The sequence below is a fragment of the Corylus avellana genome, chromosome 1 (assembly GCF_965113065.1).
Source record: "Corylus avellana chromosome 1, dhCorAvel1.hap1.2, whole genome shotgun sequence".
In the NCBI taxonomy this organism is placed as follows: domain Eukaryota; kingdom Viridiplantae; phylum Streptophyta; class Magnoliopsida; order Fagales; family Betulaceae; genus Corylus; species Corylus avellana.
In genome coordinates this window covers 16277988-16295413 of record NC_142490.1, presented here as the reverse complement: position 1 = coordinate 16295413, position 17426 = coordinate 16277988, and the positions used below count along the sequence as shown (strand labels likewise).

The 17426-nt window shown below is 34.5% G+C and overlaps 1 protein-coding gene across 1 annotated transcript; it reads left to right on the top strand.

Annotated features, from left to right (window-relative positions):
• Positions 1–13256: 13256 nt before the first annotated feature.
• Positions 13257–16693, top strand: LOC132172618 (receptor-like protein EIX2). The gene is made up of 3 exons (XM_088513646.1): positions 13257–15498; positions 15589–16194; positions 16486–16693. Exons 1-2 carry the CDS (start codon positions 13257–13259, stop codon positions 16140–16142), a joined length of 2796 nt encoding a protein of 931 aa, XP_088369772.1. The 3' UTR covers positions 16143–16194; positions 16486–16693.
• The last annotated feature ends 733 nt before the right edge of the window (positions 16694–17426 follow it).

Sequence of the window (17426 nt, the reverse complement as noted above, 5' to 3'; positions counted from 1 at the left end):
TTCTTCCAACCCAATGCACAGGAAAAACCATCAAGTATCAAAAAATCTATTGAAAAAATGGTAATTGTGTACTCTAAACTATAAGTAATACAAAAATGGACTTGAGCTACAAATACGATTCCAATGATTTAAGAATGTAAAGTATAAATACTCTTACAAGATAACCGGCTGTACTTTAGATTATGATATTTATAATATGAAGTGTTACAATTCAAATGTACAAACTCTCTCTTGAGATAATGTAATATATCTATACAATTTCAAATATATAATTATCCTAATCTAAAGTATAGCTTGTTATTTTGAGTCTGTTGGGATAAGACTGGAGACTGGAGATTATCTTGTGAGAGTATTTATTCTTTACAAAGAAAAACTCAAAAAAATCTAATTACCTATATTTGCATTTATTATTTTTATTTCCGAACCATCTAGTTGCCTTAACATTTGTTAATAATCAAGAGTTAACACCAAATATGCAGCTCATTATCAAAGTAATATAGCTTGGAAATTTTGTAATCATCTAATGTTATGTATTTCTTTGCATATGTACATATATAACAAATACACATAAATATATACATCAATCAAAACATAATTTGGTGACAATTGTTAGTCATAACAATTCCTCTTCCACCAAATTAAACAAAATTTAAATTGTTGTGACTTGGTGAATTTCTAAATGTGACCCTGAGGATTCATCTTGTTCTGAATAGTTATCTTTTCTGTTTAACAGCCTGCCCACCTTGGAAATGGCTCAGCCGAAGGTAGGGTCCAACAGCTGGAAGAGCACCGCACTTCACGTGGTGTCCGGTGCGCCCCTGGAGGCCCTTGAAAATCCGGAGGACCGAGTACCTTCCACGCTCGGTCATACTCATAACCGCATCAGGTCTCCAAGGTGAACAACCTCTGGCCAATGGAACAATGTAGGCAAGGGAAGTCGGCACAAGGGATTCGTAACCTCGGGAAAAGGATTGGCTCTGAGGGATGGGCATGGGGGTCCTAGTCCCGAACCCGTCGGCTGTCGGTGGACCATTCAAACGACGGATCAATGCAATGGAGAATTAAACCTAGCCATTATATCCTAATCAGTGCGAAAACCAAGAATGCCTTGAACAAATTAATAATAAAACCCCACTGAAGATATTGAATGCTACCATTCGAAAGGTTGTGACTTTACTACAACTCTAATCATTTTTTGTTTCTTCCTTGTTAGCCTCACATGATAACAAACACTCAACATTTTTCTCTTTTTCTATTTTTTTTTTTCGAAACTCAAATTCCACCCAATTTATTTTTATTTTTTTAACCTGATCGATTTAATTCCTTAATTTTTAATTATATTAGTGTGATTTTTAATTTATTTCGTTGGTTAATAGTCACGTGCTTGCTTTTTTTCTTTTCTTTTTTTTTTTCCTGTTGGAACTGGAAGGTATAATGTGTTCGTGACATAATGCTTTAAGCCATATAATTTTAGTAAAATAAAATAAAATTGATGAAAAAAATAAAAATAAGAGAGAGAAGGAAGCAAAATTGTGGTATAGTTCTAGACTGACAATTTTTTACACGATTTGCGAATTTACCACAAAATTAAAGGTATATGGTTGAATATTCTGGCCTGTTTAATTAAATAAGTTGGATTAAGGTTAACCTATATATATAATCTTAAACCATGCTTTAACATGACTCAAACCCGACACGCGAACACAAATGACCACCTCTAGGGTCTAATAATAACCATGCCGGTATAGGCCTGTTTCGGGCTCATTCAAGCTCATGTACTGTATTGAAGACAATCTAAATGTTGAGGATCAAATTAATCAAATTGAAAAAAAAAAGGGACTAAATTGATAAATACATTATTGGAAACGAAGAGACTAATTCGATAACAGACACAAATTTCCTCCAAACCAGTTTGGAGGAAATTTCTTTCAACCTAATGTAATAAGTGTCAAGTGTTATATCTCACACGTTTTCTTATATAATCTGGTTTTTACCTCCAAACCAGATTTCATTATGCTCAAACCAAATCAAACAACACCTCGAACCCCATTACAAGCCTTTATAAAAGGCCAAAACAGAAACACCAAAAAAAAACTTGCAAACCCAGCTAGTAGCAGGTAAAAACCACAAAACCCCATTACAAGTCTTAACAAAATACCAAATAGAAACAAGCAAAAACCTGAAACCAAGAACATCCTATAGCCCAGAAACTATATATGAAGTTCTGCAGGTAAGTTCCACAAAGAATACAGGAGAATATTCTCACGAGTACTAGGACATTTTCCTTTTCCAACAATTCGAGTTCTTACTTCCCAGAAAATCTTCTTCAAAAGCTGCTCCTCTGTATAAGGCTAGCCAGCATGAATGAGCTCATTCCTAGTGAGCCAAAGATTGTAGACAACTGCATCCTTTTTGCACAATGTCATCTCATTCCACATAAATATTTTCAACTCTACACCTCATCAAACCAAAATCTCCAAAATCTGTAAATAAAGCCGCACTCAAAAATTAAATGAGCTCGAGTTTCCAATTGATGATGACAAAACCGGTATTGGACATTACCTTGATAACCCCATTTCAGCAATCTTTCCCCTATGATGAGCCTATCTTTCATAGCAAGCCATAGGATAAAAGCTTGCTTAGGAATAGCAAGAGGGAACCAAACCAATTACTCCACAGAACCTCCTCTTTCTTCTCCCTAAGGACCTCCCAAGTTTTTGAGCAAACATAAACTCTTTTCCTTGAAGCATCCAAAATAGGTTTATCACAAGATCCCAAACCAACTTCATATAAGCTAGCTTGAATCTTAACCAAAGCCTCTAATCTAGCTGGCTTCCAAAACGAATGACCATTTCGAATAACAAAAGAAAGTTTAGCTACCAAACTACTTTAGGCATCATAAACAGCCCTATAACCAAATTTCTCAAACAAAACTCCAGCAGAGTGCCACCAATCCAACCAAAGATGAATGTGTTCCCCATTTCCAACCTCAAACCTCAAGAATCTTTTGGCAATATCCCTCAATTTCATAAGCTTTTTCCAATTCCAAGAACAATTTTGAGGTATTCCAACACTCCAAAAACTCTTTCTTTTCAGCAAATTTTCCTTAACCCAAGCCACCCAAATGGAACTAGACCTAGCAAAAAGGCTCCAAACATGCCTAAGCATAGCAGACTGATTCCAAACTTCAAGCCTCTTCAACCTCAAACCACCCTCCTTCTTAGGGAGACAAACATCAGCCCAAGAAACTTTAGCCTTGGTAGTCCCTTCGTTCTTCCCATTCCAAAGAAATCTATTGAAATTTTGCTCAATAGCTTTTAGAACCTTCTTAGGAAGATAAAAAATAATTGTCCAATACATTTGTAAGTTGTACAGAATAGAAGAAATCAATTGGAACTTGCCTGCATAAGAGAGATTCTTTGACAGCCAGGAGTCAATCCGACTAGTGATTCTATTAAGCAAGGCCCCACAATCTACTATAGAAAGCCTTGAAGAGATGAGTGGAACCCCAAGATATCTCACAGGAAAATGTCCTTCAATCATTCCCAGATTATCTAGCAAGGAATGCTTAATTCTATATGAAATACCAGAACAAAAGAAAGAACTCTTTGGGGGATTAGATTTCAGACCAGATAGATCTTCAAATTCTAGCAGAGCATTCTTAATAATCTTGATAGAGCTAATGCTAGCCTCAGAAAAAATGAGAAGATCATCTTAATCCAATTAAGAAATCTTTCTGGAAAACCAAAACAATGAAGACAATGAATCAGAAACTCCCAGTCAACAAAATCATAAGCCTTCATTAGATCAATCTTCAAAGTACATCTAGGTTGCCCTTGTCTTTATAATAGTTTCTAACAATTTCCTGAGCCAGCATGACATTTTCAAAAATGCTTCTAGAAGGGATAAAAAATATTTTAACAGTCATTTATTGATAACTACCATACCCATACTTATGTAGAGTTTAGTTGCGTATAAGAGATGGAATTAGGATCCTCTACATTTCATTCAAGTGTGAAAAACTCTAAACAGATAAATATCACAGTTTATGCGGAATTAACAGATATTTATCAAAGCAAACAATCACCAAAATATAAACAATCATATACAAGGATTTTGGTGACGAAGAGGAAACCTTTTAGAAACCGATCTAAAAGTAAAACTTCTCCGGGGCAGCCAAACCCAAGAAATCACTATCAAAAGATTATCCAGAGATTACAGACACTAGAAACACTTACAACCCTTTGCAAGACCTTGGCTCTGTAAGATTGACAAGCCTATAACTCGTCTCCTTGCTCACAATCTTCTTCAACATGATTCTCCTTTACCGAACCCTTCTGATAGACTTCTCAACCGTAGATTTATCAAATGAATAACTAAAGCTCTAAGAGATTCAATTTAACGCTCACCACATATGATCTCTCTTAGCACAACCTCTGATAAACTCTTTGGGGGGAAAATTCGTGTCTCTCTCTTCTATAATGATGTATATATATATATATATCAGTACATCAAACCCTAGACCTGGGCCCACTAAAAACACGTTTTTGGGTATAATAGGTACGGGGTATCCGGACAGGTTAATGGGCAGTCCGGACAGGGCCTTGCGGAGCAAAAATAGAGTTTCTAAAAGGCCTGTCCGGACAGCCTAGCACCGTGTCCGAACATGGCTTGCATTGGGGAGAAAATAGTATTTTGGAAATGCTGTCCAGCCTTGATCAAAAGCTCTGATCGATGGGCATTTGTGGTCCGATTGTGTTGACATTTTGCAGGGACGTTAATGACACATGAGTCTACATTATGAACAGTGAAGATTTGATTCTAAACATTCTATATTAGTGTTTGAGCCCATGGACAGTAACCTCTGCATTTTGAAACTGAATTAAGCCAACACAAGAACTAACAAACTCCCCCTTTGGCAATTCGGTGACAAAACCAAAATGCCAAGCCAATCTCATCATCTCCCCAGATTTACTCTCCCTTTTTGTCACAGAATGAAAAAAGGTCTTCATGTTTCCTGAAACACTTCACAAAATACATCAAGGCATATGTGAAACAAGAATACAGAAATAAAACTCATGATCACAAATAACAAAACATGCATAAAGTAATGCAAGATCATGAAGAAACATCAGCAAAAACTCCCCCTCAATGTGTGACTCAATATCAGCAAGGGAAAAATGTTTCAAGCAGGGGTATTCATAAGAAGAGTATATCCAATAAATGATCAAAAATTACAGATTAGGAGAAACTCTTGTCGAATGTGCCAAAAAAAAAAAAAAATACTCAAAGCATGCAAGAGTATCAAAAGAGGAATAAACAAAATCATTGTAGCAATTCATGTCATGCCATTATGTACCATCTATATTTATGCTATATGAGTTGTGTGTAATAAGCTACAGTCAAGAGTCAAGCAATGGACAAACATATATTGACAAAGAAAGCACATTAAAACTTCCAAACCATATGAAAGAAATTCATATCTTGTTAGGTTAGAAGTCAAACCTTACTAAGGCCTAGTCACCCTCATCCAATATTCTCCCCCTTAGTCTTATCACAAGGCTCAGAACTACATACGGAATTTTAATTATGGATGAGCCAAGCTCAAAAAAATGACACAGTGAAAATTCCCTTTTTGGAATATTTTGGCATTTTGCACATTTCACTTTAAATTTTCTCTTTGAAAACGTGTCTTTCATAAAAATTAAAGTACAAGGCATAAGGGTTTGAATTGAAATTTATAGGTTCTAGGTTCAACCAGCATTTGGTCAATTTTAACCCACAAAAAAAAAATCCACCCTATGCATATGGTTAGTTCAACATAACAAATTTGTCATGGATTGACATTCCATCTTGAAGCTTAAGTGCATAGAAATAGCATAAATGAAATATACCACAATAACACATACTTGAATGGATTAATGACAGTTCATTATAAATATAATCAACTCAAGCATGATAATCAACTCGGTTAGGGATATGAGTAACCTTGGTCATGTTGTGGATGACATACGCACTGAATTACAGGGCTTTTCACGTTGGCAATTCACTTTCATTCAAAGGGATGGGAATAGAGCAGCTCACCTCTTATCCTAGTTTGCGGCTTCGTATTCGGTAGATCAAACATGGCGTGATACATTGCCTGCTTGGTTGAGGGACTTTATTTGTTTGGAGCAAACTGCTCTAGGAGAATAAGTGTATTACTTTATTTTGAGAATCTGTCCCGGCTCTAATTTTGCAGAAACTAATGGGGATAATATGGGGGTGTAGCCTTTGGGGTGGCGCTACCTATTGTCTGTCAAGGCCATTAGGGAGAAATCCGCGTTTGTTGGACGGATGGCTATCCAGTATTGTACTCATTCTATGATGCTCGATTAATATAAGAGCCTCATTTTATCAAAAAAAAAAAAAAGAAGTGTATTCCATAGGTACATAAATTAAGAGGATTTCCAATTAAGCAATTAAAAAGCATTTAAAGCATATATCCATCTTAACATTTCAAACATCTTTGCAACACCAATTCCTTTCTCAAAAATTTATTAACACAAATAAACCATAGAGAAGGGCAGCAAAGAAAAAAACAACATATTTGAATTTAGGTTATAACAGGCAATACATGAATGTTCTTTAGCATTAAACTTTCATCACATCTTATAGGTCCTACTACAAAATAATGATTTGGTTTAATAACTACTTCTAGGTTTTCACAAGACATTACACATTCATGAACACTTGATTAGCAAGTAGACAAAAATCTTAGTGGTCCGCACACAACATCTCATCTATAAGCCTTTCAAAGATCATAACATATGAATTTCTTGAAAAGTCCTTTATGAATATGCCTCATAACAAGAATCTGAAAACAAACATGTATACACTCTTCACACAAAAAGTGTAACAACAAAAAAAATTGCAATGCATAAACTAGAAAGCAAAAAAAAAAAAAAAAAAAAAATGCAAAGCAAAGAAAAACAACATGCTCTAGGATTTTCAAAAATAAGCAAAACAACCATTCCTAGACATGTTATTTACTCACATAAATTTAGGTGAGATCACTACCACTCCCCCTCAATGGATGAATAGTATAATCCTTCATAATCCAAACCTTCTTGAAAGAATGTGTAGAGACGTGAACATTTTCAATCTTGTATAATCTAGACAAACCTCCCATCATCATTGTGCATAACCCCAAAGGTTCTTTTCTAGAAACAGAATTTTTATTTTTATGCACATGAGGTTTCAATTTAAAACAGTTGGGTCAAATGTGACCAACTTTTCCACAATGATGACAAGTAGGGATAAACCTTTTAGGAGGTAGATTCCTAGGAGGATGGAAGACTTTATACTTGGGGTAAGATTCACAAGGTTCAATATGAATTTTCTTAACTTTCTTACCTTGTGAGGTTGAGGCAGCTACTATTTTTCTTTTAACCAAAGAGTCTTCTACTTTTTCTGATTTAACAAATATTATCTCGGAAGTAGAATCATTGTTAGAAGACAAAGCAACATGACAATCAAAACTTAACTCAGATTTATCACAATCAGAATTCTAAGTATGCAACATATTCTCAAGGGAATTGCTAGAGAATTTTTTCAATTGAGTTTCTGACTCTTTTAATTTATTCTCTAATAAATCAACTTTAGAACCTAAAACAAGATTTTCAGATTTTAAAGAATCAATTAAAGCATGTGATTCAGACAATTTAGTAACAATAGATTCTTTCACATGTTCAAAATCTTGAAAATCCTCCAAACAATTTGTGTATTGATGTCTCAAAATAGTGAATTTTTCCAACAAATTGTTGAAGGAGTTTATAAGATCATATTCCCCTTGAGAAGTATTCATAGCAAATAAGAGTCAACAGATCTCACTCAGGAATTTAATCCAAACAAAGTCAACCCGCTTTGAAACCAATTGAAAAACTCTAAACAAATAAATATCACAGTTTATGCAGAATTAATAGATATTTATCAAAGCAAACGATCACCAAAATATAAACAATCACACATAAGGATTTTGGTGACGAAGATGAAACCTTTTAGAAATTGATCTAAAAGTAAAACCTCTTCGAGGCAGCCAAACCTAGGAAATCACTATCAAAAGATTATCCAGAAATTACAAACACTAGGACACTTACAACCCTTTGCAAGACCTTGGCTCTGTAAGATCGACAAGCCTACAACTCGTCTCATTGCTCACAATCTTCTTCAACGTGGTTTTCCTTTACCGAACCCTTCTGATAAACTTCTCAACCGTAGATTTATCAAATGAATAACTAAAATTCTAAGAGATTCAATTTAACGCTCACCACATATGATCTTTCTTTGCACAGCCTCTGACAAACTCTCTGGGGGCAAAAATTTGTGCCTCTCTCTTCTATAATGATGTATATATATCAGTACATCAAACTTTAGACCTAAGCCCACTAAAAACACATTTTTGGGCATAATAGGTACGGTGTGTCCGGATAGGTTAATGAGCTATCCGGATAGGGCCTTGCGGAGCAAAAACAGAGATTCTGAAAATCCTGTCCAGACAGCCTAGCACCGTGTCCGGACAAGGCCTGCAATGGGGAGAAAACAGCATTCTGGAAATGCTGTCCAACTTTGATCAACAGCTCCGATCGATGGGCGTTTGTGGTCCGATTGAGCTGAAATTTTGTAGAGATATTCATGACACATTAATATACATTATGAACGGTGGAGATTTGATTATGGACATTCTATATCAGTGTTTGATCCCGTGGATAGTAACCTCTGCATTTTGGAACTGAATCAAACCAACACAAGAACTAACAAAGTGTAATGTTGGGAAGTTGAATTATTGCAAATAATTCATATCATAGTGCCCTTGTGGAAGTTTCGTGCAATTTGCGTATAGACGACTCCAAGCGTGGAGTCTTTTGCATTGAGATAAACTTTCAATCCCAAAGTGGATGGCAATTATATCTTCTTTATTTCCCAATTTAAGTGGATTTTAAGTTTGGATTTATTGTGAGTATGTGGATATCCAGAAATTCCACACGCTTTATTGATTATATGACTTGCAAAAGAAAAAATTTGACATCATGGGGTACTATATATGTTGAATTTAAGAAGCAATTTGTATGGAGAGGACTTGAAGGGAGGAGTCTTGGTATTGAGATAAGTTATGTTGGTCTATCTTTTTTGGATTTATTCTTAGTCCGTCAACAAAAACTTTAGCTACATGATAAACTTAGGATTATTACTTGGAAATTATTCACGTCATGGGCCCCCATGTGGAATTTAAGATTAACTTTCAAACCTTTGTCGGATATATAGCAAATGTTACATCTCCTTTATTTTCTTGGATTTACTTTTGGTCAGTTAAGAAATTATGGACTGAGATCCATCATGGCCCCTACGCGGAGTAGAGATGAAGACTACTTGACATCTTTTGTGGGATTGTCTGGTTGCAAAGGCAAATCATAAAAAGAAAAAATTAATGGTTGATTTTCGCTGTTATATTACTGTAGTTGTATGACAATTATATGAGGGTTTACCAAATAGCATTTCTCAAGATATCAAACCATTTTTGTTAGACCAAAGCGAGCACATTCTAGGTCAACTTCATCATTTAAATGCAACAAATTCTATTCAAGTTGGGCTTGCAAACTAGATAGACGCAAAATTTTTTTTTTTTTTTCAAAATTTAATATCAAACCCCCATTATATGTACAAACTATGTAAAAGTCAAGCCAAAATTACTTGCTTCCATTATGGATTATGCAACAACTTTTGTGTTATGTTTTTTATTTTTGGATATCAGAAAATGGTATATATGTACTCTTTTAGAGAACTTTTATATATAACTAATACAAAAATGGACGTGAGCTACAAAATATATATGATTCCTATGGATTAAGAAATGCTCAAATAATGTAATTACCTATCTTTGCATTTATTATTTTTATTTCAGAACTAGCTAGTTGCCTAATTACTTGTTAATAATCACTTTTTGACAACAAATACTCAACTTATCATCGAAGTAATATATTCTAGAGTGTTTGTAATCATCTAATGTCAATTGTCTCTTTCCATATGCACACAACAAACACAGACAAATATGTATATTATAACCATTATAAAGAGGCAACTGATAGTCTATCCACATGATCATATCGATTAATCAAGTAAAATATATCGAGTTATCTCAAGGCATTGAAAAAGTTAACCAAATCCTAGAAATAATTGTCGAGTGAATCTATCAAAGAGGTTCTTAAATCCTTGCAATAATTGACTTCCTCCTTAGATGGTTCTCAGTCAAACAAAAGTTGCAAGCTTAACATTGTTCGTAAATGACAGAGTAGACTCTTTGTAGCATTTTGGGATTTTGAGGGACCTGATCAGGGTACTTGGTGGTGGGTTGGGCTGTAGGAAGGAAATATGAGTTTCAATGTAATTTACTTAGAGAAATTGATGTTAGAGAAATTCCATTCTCCCATGTCAATTTCTGAAAATCTTAGAGAAATTGATGTTAGAGCCAAGAAGATATGGGAAATTTTTGAACAACGTCAATGTAATTTACTTAAAGGCAATTTTTAATTTCATATAAATTGTAATTACTGTGAGTGTAAAACAATTTACTCAATGTAAAACAAGGTCTCTCAAAGAGATCCTTAAATTCTTAATTCTTGAGTTTTTTAATCATCTCTTTAGCTTGCAACTCACAAAATTGACAATAATTCAAATCAAAATAATGAGAGAATTGTTAATTTGTTTTTGTCTTTCCTAACACATGCAGAACAACAACTCGTAGATGACAAAACCATTTAGAAGCGGTGCAAAATAACTCAATGCAAGTTGTACTTTTTGAGGTTAGTATTCTAAGCTCAATTTCTAATCTAAGTAGTCTTGTAATTTGTGTTGAGGTTATCCCACATCGGTTGTGGAAGGGGTTAGTGGTGACTTTATAAGTGTGAGGGAAAGCCTCACCTCTTGAGCTAGCTTTTGGAGTTGAGATAGGCCCAAGACCACCCAACACTGGTATCAGAGCCCAAGTTTACCAACAAGTCTCTGCCCAACAGTCCACGGGAGAAACGGGTTGTCGCCCTCCGACTCAGGGCCCGATGTGTAAGGGGGAGATTGTTGAGGTTATCCCACATCGGTTGTGGAAGGGGCTGGTGGTGACTTTATAAGTGTGAGGGAAAGCCTCACCTCTTGAGCTAGCTTTTAGGGTTGAGATAGGCCCAAGACCACCCAACAATTTGGATATTATGGTTATTAAATATTGAGAATATTGGTTGTTAGAATTTAAACATTTAATTGGAGAATTTGATACATGAAAGCTATTTATATTATATTGTTCTTCATGTGAGTTTGTTCATTGTTAACTTACGCATATTTTTTCTTTATTTTCTAAAGACTCCAATATGACCATGTAAATTTATTTATAGATGATGGGAAAGCCAAATACAATAGTTGAATTTTTCAAAGGAAAAAATGCACAAAGTTCAAATGCCAATGTTGGTAATACATTATCACTAACTTCTGATATCCCAATTTCTGAAAATTCTCCTAAAAAACCTCCGAAAGTTGATGCCAATCAATTTGATATTAGTTCATTAGAGTTTGATCCTAGATTGCGTCATCAGATATGGGGTTATGATCTTAATCAACGGGATGAAATTCGAAGAGCTTAATATATTTTTAATTTCACTTCAAAAATAATTTTAATTTATGCCTTGGCCCGGCCCCTGCCCATAGTACTTCCTGGTTCCGTTCCTGCGCATAACCACTTTTTTTTTTTTTTTTGATAAAACCATAACCACTTTTTAGGTATGGGTATTTTAAGCCTTCCTTTTGCCTCTTCCTAGGGCCTATTTTAAATAGTTTTACGTCAGTTTTAACATTTTTTAGATGGAAAATAAATAATCAATAAATAAATTTATCCAGTAATGCTAAATTTGGATGATTCGGCAAGGAAGGTTTGGGATGAGAGACGTAGGCGTAATGCTAATGCTAAATTTAATTAGTCTCTTAATTAACATTTGATTCCTACTTAAAACTCTAATTGTCAAAAGTCCTCTGTTCAGTTATTATCGCTCAGGAGGACAAGGATGGACTTCATTTACATATATATGTCTGATGTTAGAAGAGATTAGTCTCAGCTGATATATTATTTTTTTATTTTTTTATTTTTTTTTTGAGTAAAGCTGATATATTATTTAATATAGGAAGTTAGGGGTCAATTGTGTTTGCATTCGCACAAACGTTAAAGCCTAAAGTGGACGGACCAATATACCAAATGTTACATCTTATCTTACATCAATTTTATTTATTTATTAATTTATTTTTATTTATTGTTAGTCAAAAGTGAGTGGAGTTATTATTATTATTTTTTATTAGTAAGTGGAGTTGGTCTTAATTAGTCTGTCAAGAAAGTGGATATAAGCTTTATTGATTATCACTCGAAACTATTGACATCATGTAGGTGGCCCATTCGAAATTTAACAGGCAAATTAATCCTTGTAAAGATTTGGAAACATGATCCTCTTCACTTCAAATGAATTATAGAACATTCGGTTAGTTATACTTTATAGGTATTTTTGTTTTTTTACTTTTTAAGGAAAAAAAAATATTCCTCCACTATAACTAACTGGATATTCGATCTTCAGTTCAAATGAATTGGAGAAAATCCAAATTCAAAGGCTTGAGGCGTAGAGTCTTTGTAAACATTGAGATAAACTCCCAATTAAACTCTATTCATTCTTGGATTTATTCGTAGACAGTCAATAAAGTAGTTTTTATTTTGAAATTAAGTGCCTTTCATTATTTATCACAACCTCAAATTAAATATAATCATTACTCTTTGAATTATTGACTTAATTAACATGCTCACATACAATTTTATCTTATAATCTGAGACTCTGCTATTTAATCGGTAGCATCACATATATCTAAATTTTTTGAAAACAAAATTATATATAACTATACATTTTTTTAATATATATATATATATATATATATATTAAAAAAATCTATTTATTATTTGTACCGAGAAAATTTTATGAAAAATGAGCAAGAGTTAGTAGAAAATTTGAGATTAATTTGGCTCTGCATAGATATAACTTCATATTACTATACAAGTTACTGTTAGCTTGTCATTTAACTCTAAATTAAAAAAACTACGGCATGTATTTGTGCCACGTGTACAGAGAAGCGCCTAGAATTCCTACTATAAATACTTGAACCCCAATGCATGCCTTAGGCCTCACAAGCATTTCAGTGGCAGAATGATTGGCTTTATGTCTACTCTTCAACTCATTCCCATTTTTTTCTTCTCTCTGCTTGGAACTGCATCCTACCTTCAACTTATTAAACCCATTTCATGTACTAAGAGCCCAAATTTGAGATGCTTAGAGGTGGAGAGGAAAGCACTTCTTAACTTTAAAGACAATCTTACAGATCCATCGGGTCGTTTCTCTTCTTGGGTTGGTGATAATTGCTGCAACTGGATAGGTGTTGGCTGTGACAACAACACAAGAAATGTTGTCAAGCTTGACCTCAAAAACCCATTTCCTGCGTTTAATTATTATCATGTTGATCCAAATATATCTCTTTCGCATGAAGAGATGGAAGCTTACAACAAGTCGTGCCTTGGGGGCAAGATAAGTTCCTCTTTACTTGATCTAAAGTATTTGAGTTACCTTGACCTAAGCTTGAATAATTTTGATGGAATCAATATTCCAAAGTTTTTGGGTTCCCTTGAAAGTTTGACCTATCTCAATCTCTCTTTCTCATTGTTTGCCGGAGTTATTCCTCCCCATCTTTGGAATCTTTCAAGGCTCCAATATCTAGACCTCCATTCATTTTCATTTTCCATTAACTTCTATAACTTTTCATCTCAAAGATTAGAGGTCGAAAGTCTGGAATGGGTTAATGATTTTCCTTCTCTTAAGTACCTCGGAATGAATTTTGTAAATCTTGAGAAAGTACCAAATTGGTTTCATGCGGTTAATATGCTTCCTTCCTTACAGGAGTTACACCTAGTTGGTTGTGGACTTGTTAGTCTTCCTCACTCTGTTTCCTCCATCAATTTTACACTACTTTCAGTCCTTGATCTCTCTTACAACCATTTTAACTCCTTCATACCTCACTGGTTGTCAAATGTGAGTGGGCTTTCAACAATCAAACTTAAGTCCACTTTGCTTAGAGGTACTCTTCCAGTTGGTCTGGGACATCTAACCAACTTGCGTGTCTTGAATTTAGCTGGAAACAATTTAATTGGAAGGATTCCAAACTCATTTGCCAACCTTTGCAACTTGCAAGCATTATATATGTATTCCAACAATATAAATGGGGAGATAACTGAGTTTGTGAATGGCTTATCTCAATGTTCTAACAGCAGCTCTGAAGATGGGAACTTGTCATCACTGCAAGCACTTGCCCTCTCATATAATCAATTGAACGGAACAATTCCAAAAGGCATCGGGAAATTGTCAATGCTTGTTTCATTGGACCTAACAGAGAATTCATGGGAAGGTGTCCTAACTAAAGCTCATTTTCAAAATCTCACCCGATTAAAATCTCTTAGGTTGTCTACGAACCTTAATGCAAAAGGGACCTTGGTTTTAGATGTCACACACGAATGGGTTCCTCCCTTTCAGCTGGAATCTATTTTTTTATCAAAGGTTCAGATCGGCCCAAATTTTCCAGCTTGGCTAAAAATACAAAATAAACTCAATTTTCTTGTGCTCGACAATGCTGGCATTTCTGACACCATTCCGCATGGCCTTTGGAAGTCTTGCCCAAATGTCACCTATTGGAGTCTATCTAATAACAAACTACGCGGGCAGGTACCATACTTTCAATTTCACCCTTTAGCATCTTATTTTGATTTGTGTTACAACAACTTAGAGGGTCCAGTTCCACTTTTTCATAGTAATCTAAGAGTCATAAATCTCGGGAATAATATGTTTTCTGGACCTATTCCAAAAAACATAAGTGAGTTATTGCCCAAGTTGTCTTGGTTGGACCTCTCATCAAATTCAATTACTGGTAGAATTCCCTATGCTATAGGAATGCTAAAGGAATTGAATGGCCTTATTTTGGGAAACAATTCCCTATCTGGGAAACTCCCCCACTCAATGCGACATCTGAGTCCACTAAATGTATTGTCATTGCCCCAAAATTATCTCGAGGGCGAGATTCCCTCTTTCTTCAGAAATTACAGAAACTTGAAAAGCCTTGATCTTGGAGGAAACAAATTCTCTGGAAAACTTCCTGCATGGATGGGTGAAAGTTCACCATATTTACTGAGGTTAAGCCTAAGGTCCAACTTCTTTCATGGGGACATACCTAAAAAATTTTGTCTTCTTCAATATCTTCAGATCCTAGACCTTGCACACAATGATTTTTCGGGTGCAATCCCTCAATGTTTAGGAAGCTTGAGAAATAAGCAAGGTGATGAAGCTGTTTTTCCAAGATATGATTACCAAATGGTGTTGGTTTCTAAAGGAGTAGAATATCTATATGGTCAGTCTTTTTTTAATCTTGTCTACTCTGTAGACCTTTCAAGTAACAATTTATCCGGAGAAATACCTGAAAATATTACAAACTTCTCAGAGTTGTCCTTCATGAATTTATCAATGAATCATCTCACTGGAAGAATTCCTGAAAAAATTGGAAATTTACAGCTGCTAGAATTACTCGATCTCTCAATGAATGAGCTTTATGGTCCTATCCCTCAAAGCTTGTCTTCGTTGAATTTCTTAAGTCACTTGAATTTGTCATTCAATAACTTGTCTGGAAAAATTCCAAGCGGGAATCAACTTCAAACACTTAATGACCCTTCTATCTACAAAGGTAACTCTTTACTCTGTGGGCCTCCTCTTTCGACCAAATGTTCAGAGGATGAAACTAAACCTAGAATAACACCAAATGGTGGTAACAGAGTAGCCAACGAAAATGGAAGGGACATTGGGTCATTCTCGTTCTACATTAGCATGGCAGCTGGATTTATTGTTGGATTTTGGGGAGTTTGTGGCACACTGATTATTAAAATGTCATGGAGACAAGCTTACTTTCGAAGCTTTGATAATTTGAAAGACAAGATTGTTTTGCTCGTTATGGTCAAAATTGTTCGCTTGCTAAGAAAGGTGAAGTTGGAGAAAAGTTGAGGAGGCTATGGGCACCATTGGAGCTTTCCTCAATATGCATCATTTATATATTGTAAGTTTTTCATGTTACTGTAATAATATATGCTCCAATATAATCTTTATATATATATATATATGAATGATTTTAAATTGTGTACGTTAGACATTTTTATCTTTTATTGCATCTCATTTTCCAATAACCATTTGTCATCATATAGAAAATATGATGAACAAGCAGTTGGCTAAAGACAAGACAAAGCCTTAATTCGTTTATGTTATGAGCCTTTCTATGTATTGAAATAAACATGGTGATCAATAGACCTTTTTTTTTTTTTTTTTTTTTTTTTTTTTGGAGTTATTGCAGGTGTGGGCTGTTACGTGTGCATGGCTGATGGCTGCAGTAGTTATGAGTAATTGACAGCAAGTTATCCTTATTGCTTTGGTGTTGTTATTTCGTTGTATTGTGTTGAGTCGTGTGTCAGTTGTAATTCTTGTTAGTGAGGGACTATATTTTCTGCGTATTCGTTTTTTAAATATTGCATTGCCATGGAATAAGAAAGCAGTCAAGAATTTATTCAAACTTTGTGCTTCTAAGATTAACATCTTCTTTATTTTCCAGAGTGTATTTTTCGTTTGGATTTATTGCATGTAAATGAATCAAGAGAGTGGATATCTAGAAATTTCGGAACAAGATGATATTCAATTAGTTATATTACAGGGGTATTTTTGCTTTTTTACTTTTTGAACGGATTAAAATACATTTTCAATATAACTAACTGGATCTCCCCAAGAGGTAGCTCAATCTACTTGGGACCACACCTCATGAAGTGGAAATCACTAGTTCGAATCCACCTCCCTCTCTTGTGTGGACATGTCAAAATAATAATAATAATAATAACTAATTAACTTGATATTATCTAATTTATTTGAACTGGAGACGATCTTAATTCAGAAATTCCATACTGGTATCGTCACATCCCAACATGAAATTAAATTAAATTAATTATAACTTGCAAAAAAATAAATTGACATCAAGTGGTCCACGTGGAATTTAACAAGCAATTTGCATGAAGAGGACTTGGATTTATTGGATTTATTCTTAGTCCGTCAAGAAAAACTTAGCTACCTGATAATTAAACTTAGAATAATTATCAGTTGGGAACTATTGACATCATGGAGCCCATGTGGAGTTTAAGAGGCAATTTGCAGAGACTCGGCCAGTTATCTTAATTATCAGTTGGCAATTAAGTCAATTTCTTTGAATTATTGACTTAATTAATTAACATGTTAAGATATAATTTTATC

Excerpts from the sequence above, each read along its gene's own strand:
- LOC132172618 (XM_088513646.1), top strand. The coding sequence starts at position 13,257 with ATGATTGGCTTTATGTCTACTCTTCAACTCATTCCCATTTTTTTCTTC. Across the intron at positions 15,499-15,588 it reads AGGAGTAGAATATCTATATG|AGTTGTCCTTCATGAATTTA; the intron begins GTCAGTCTTTTT and ends CAAACTTCTCAG.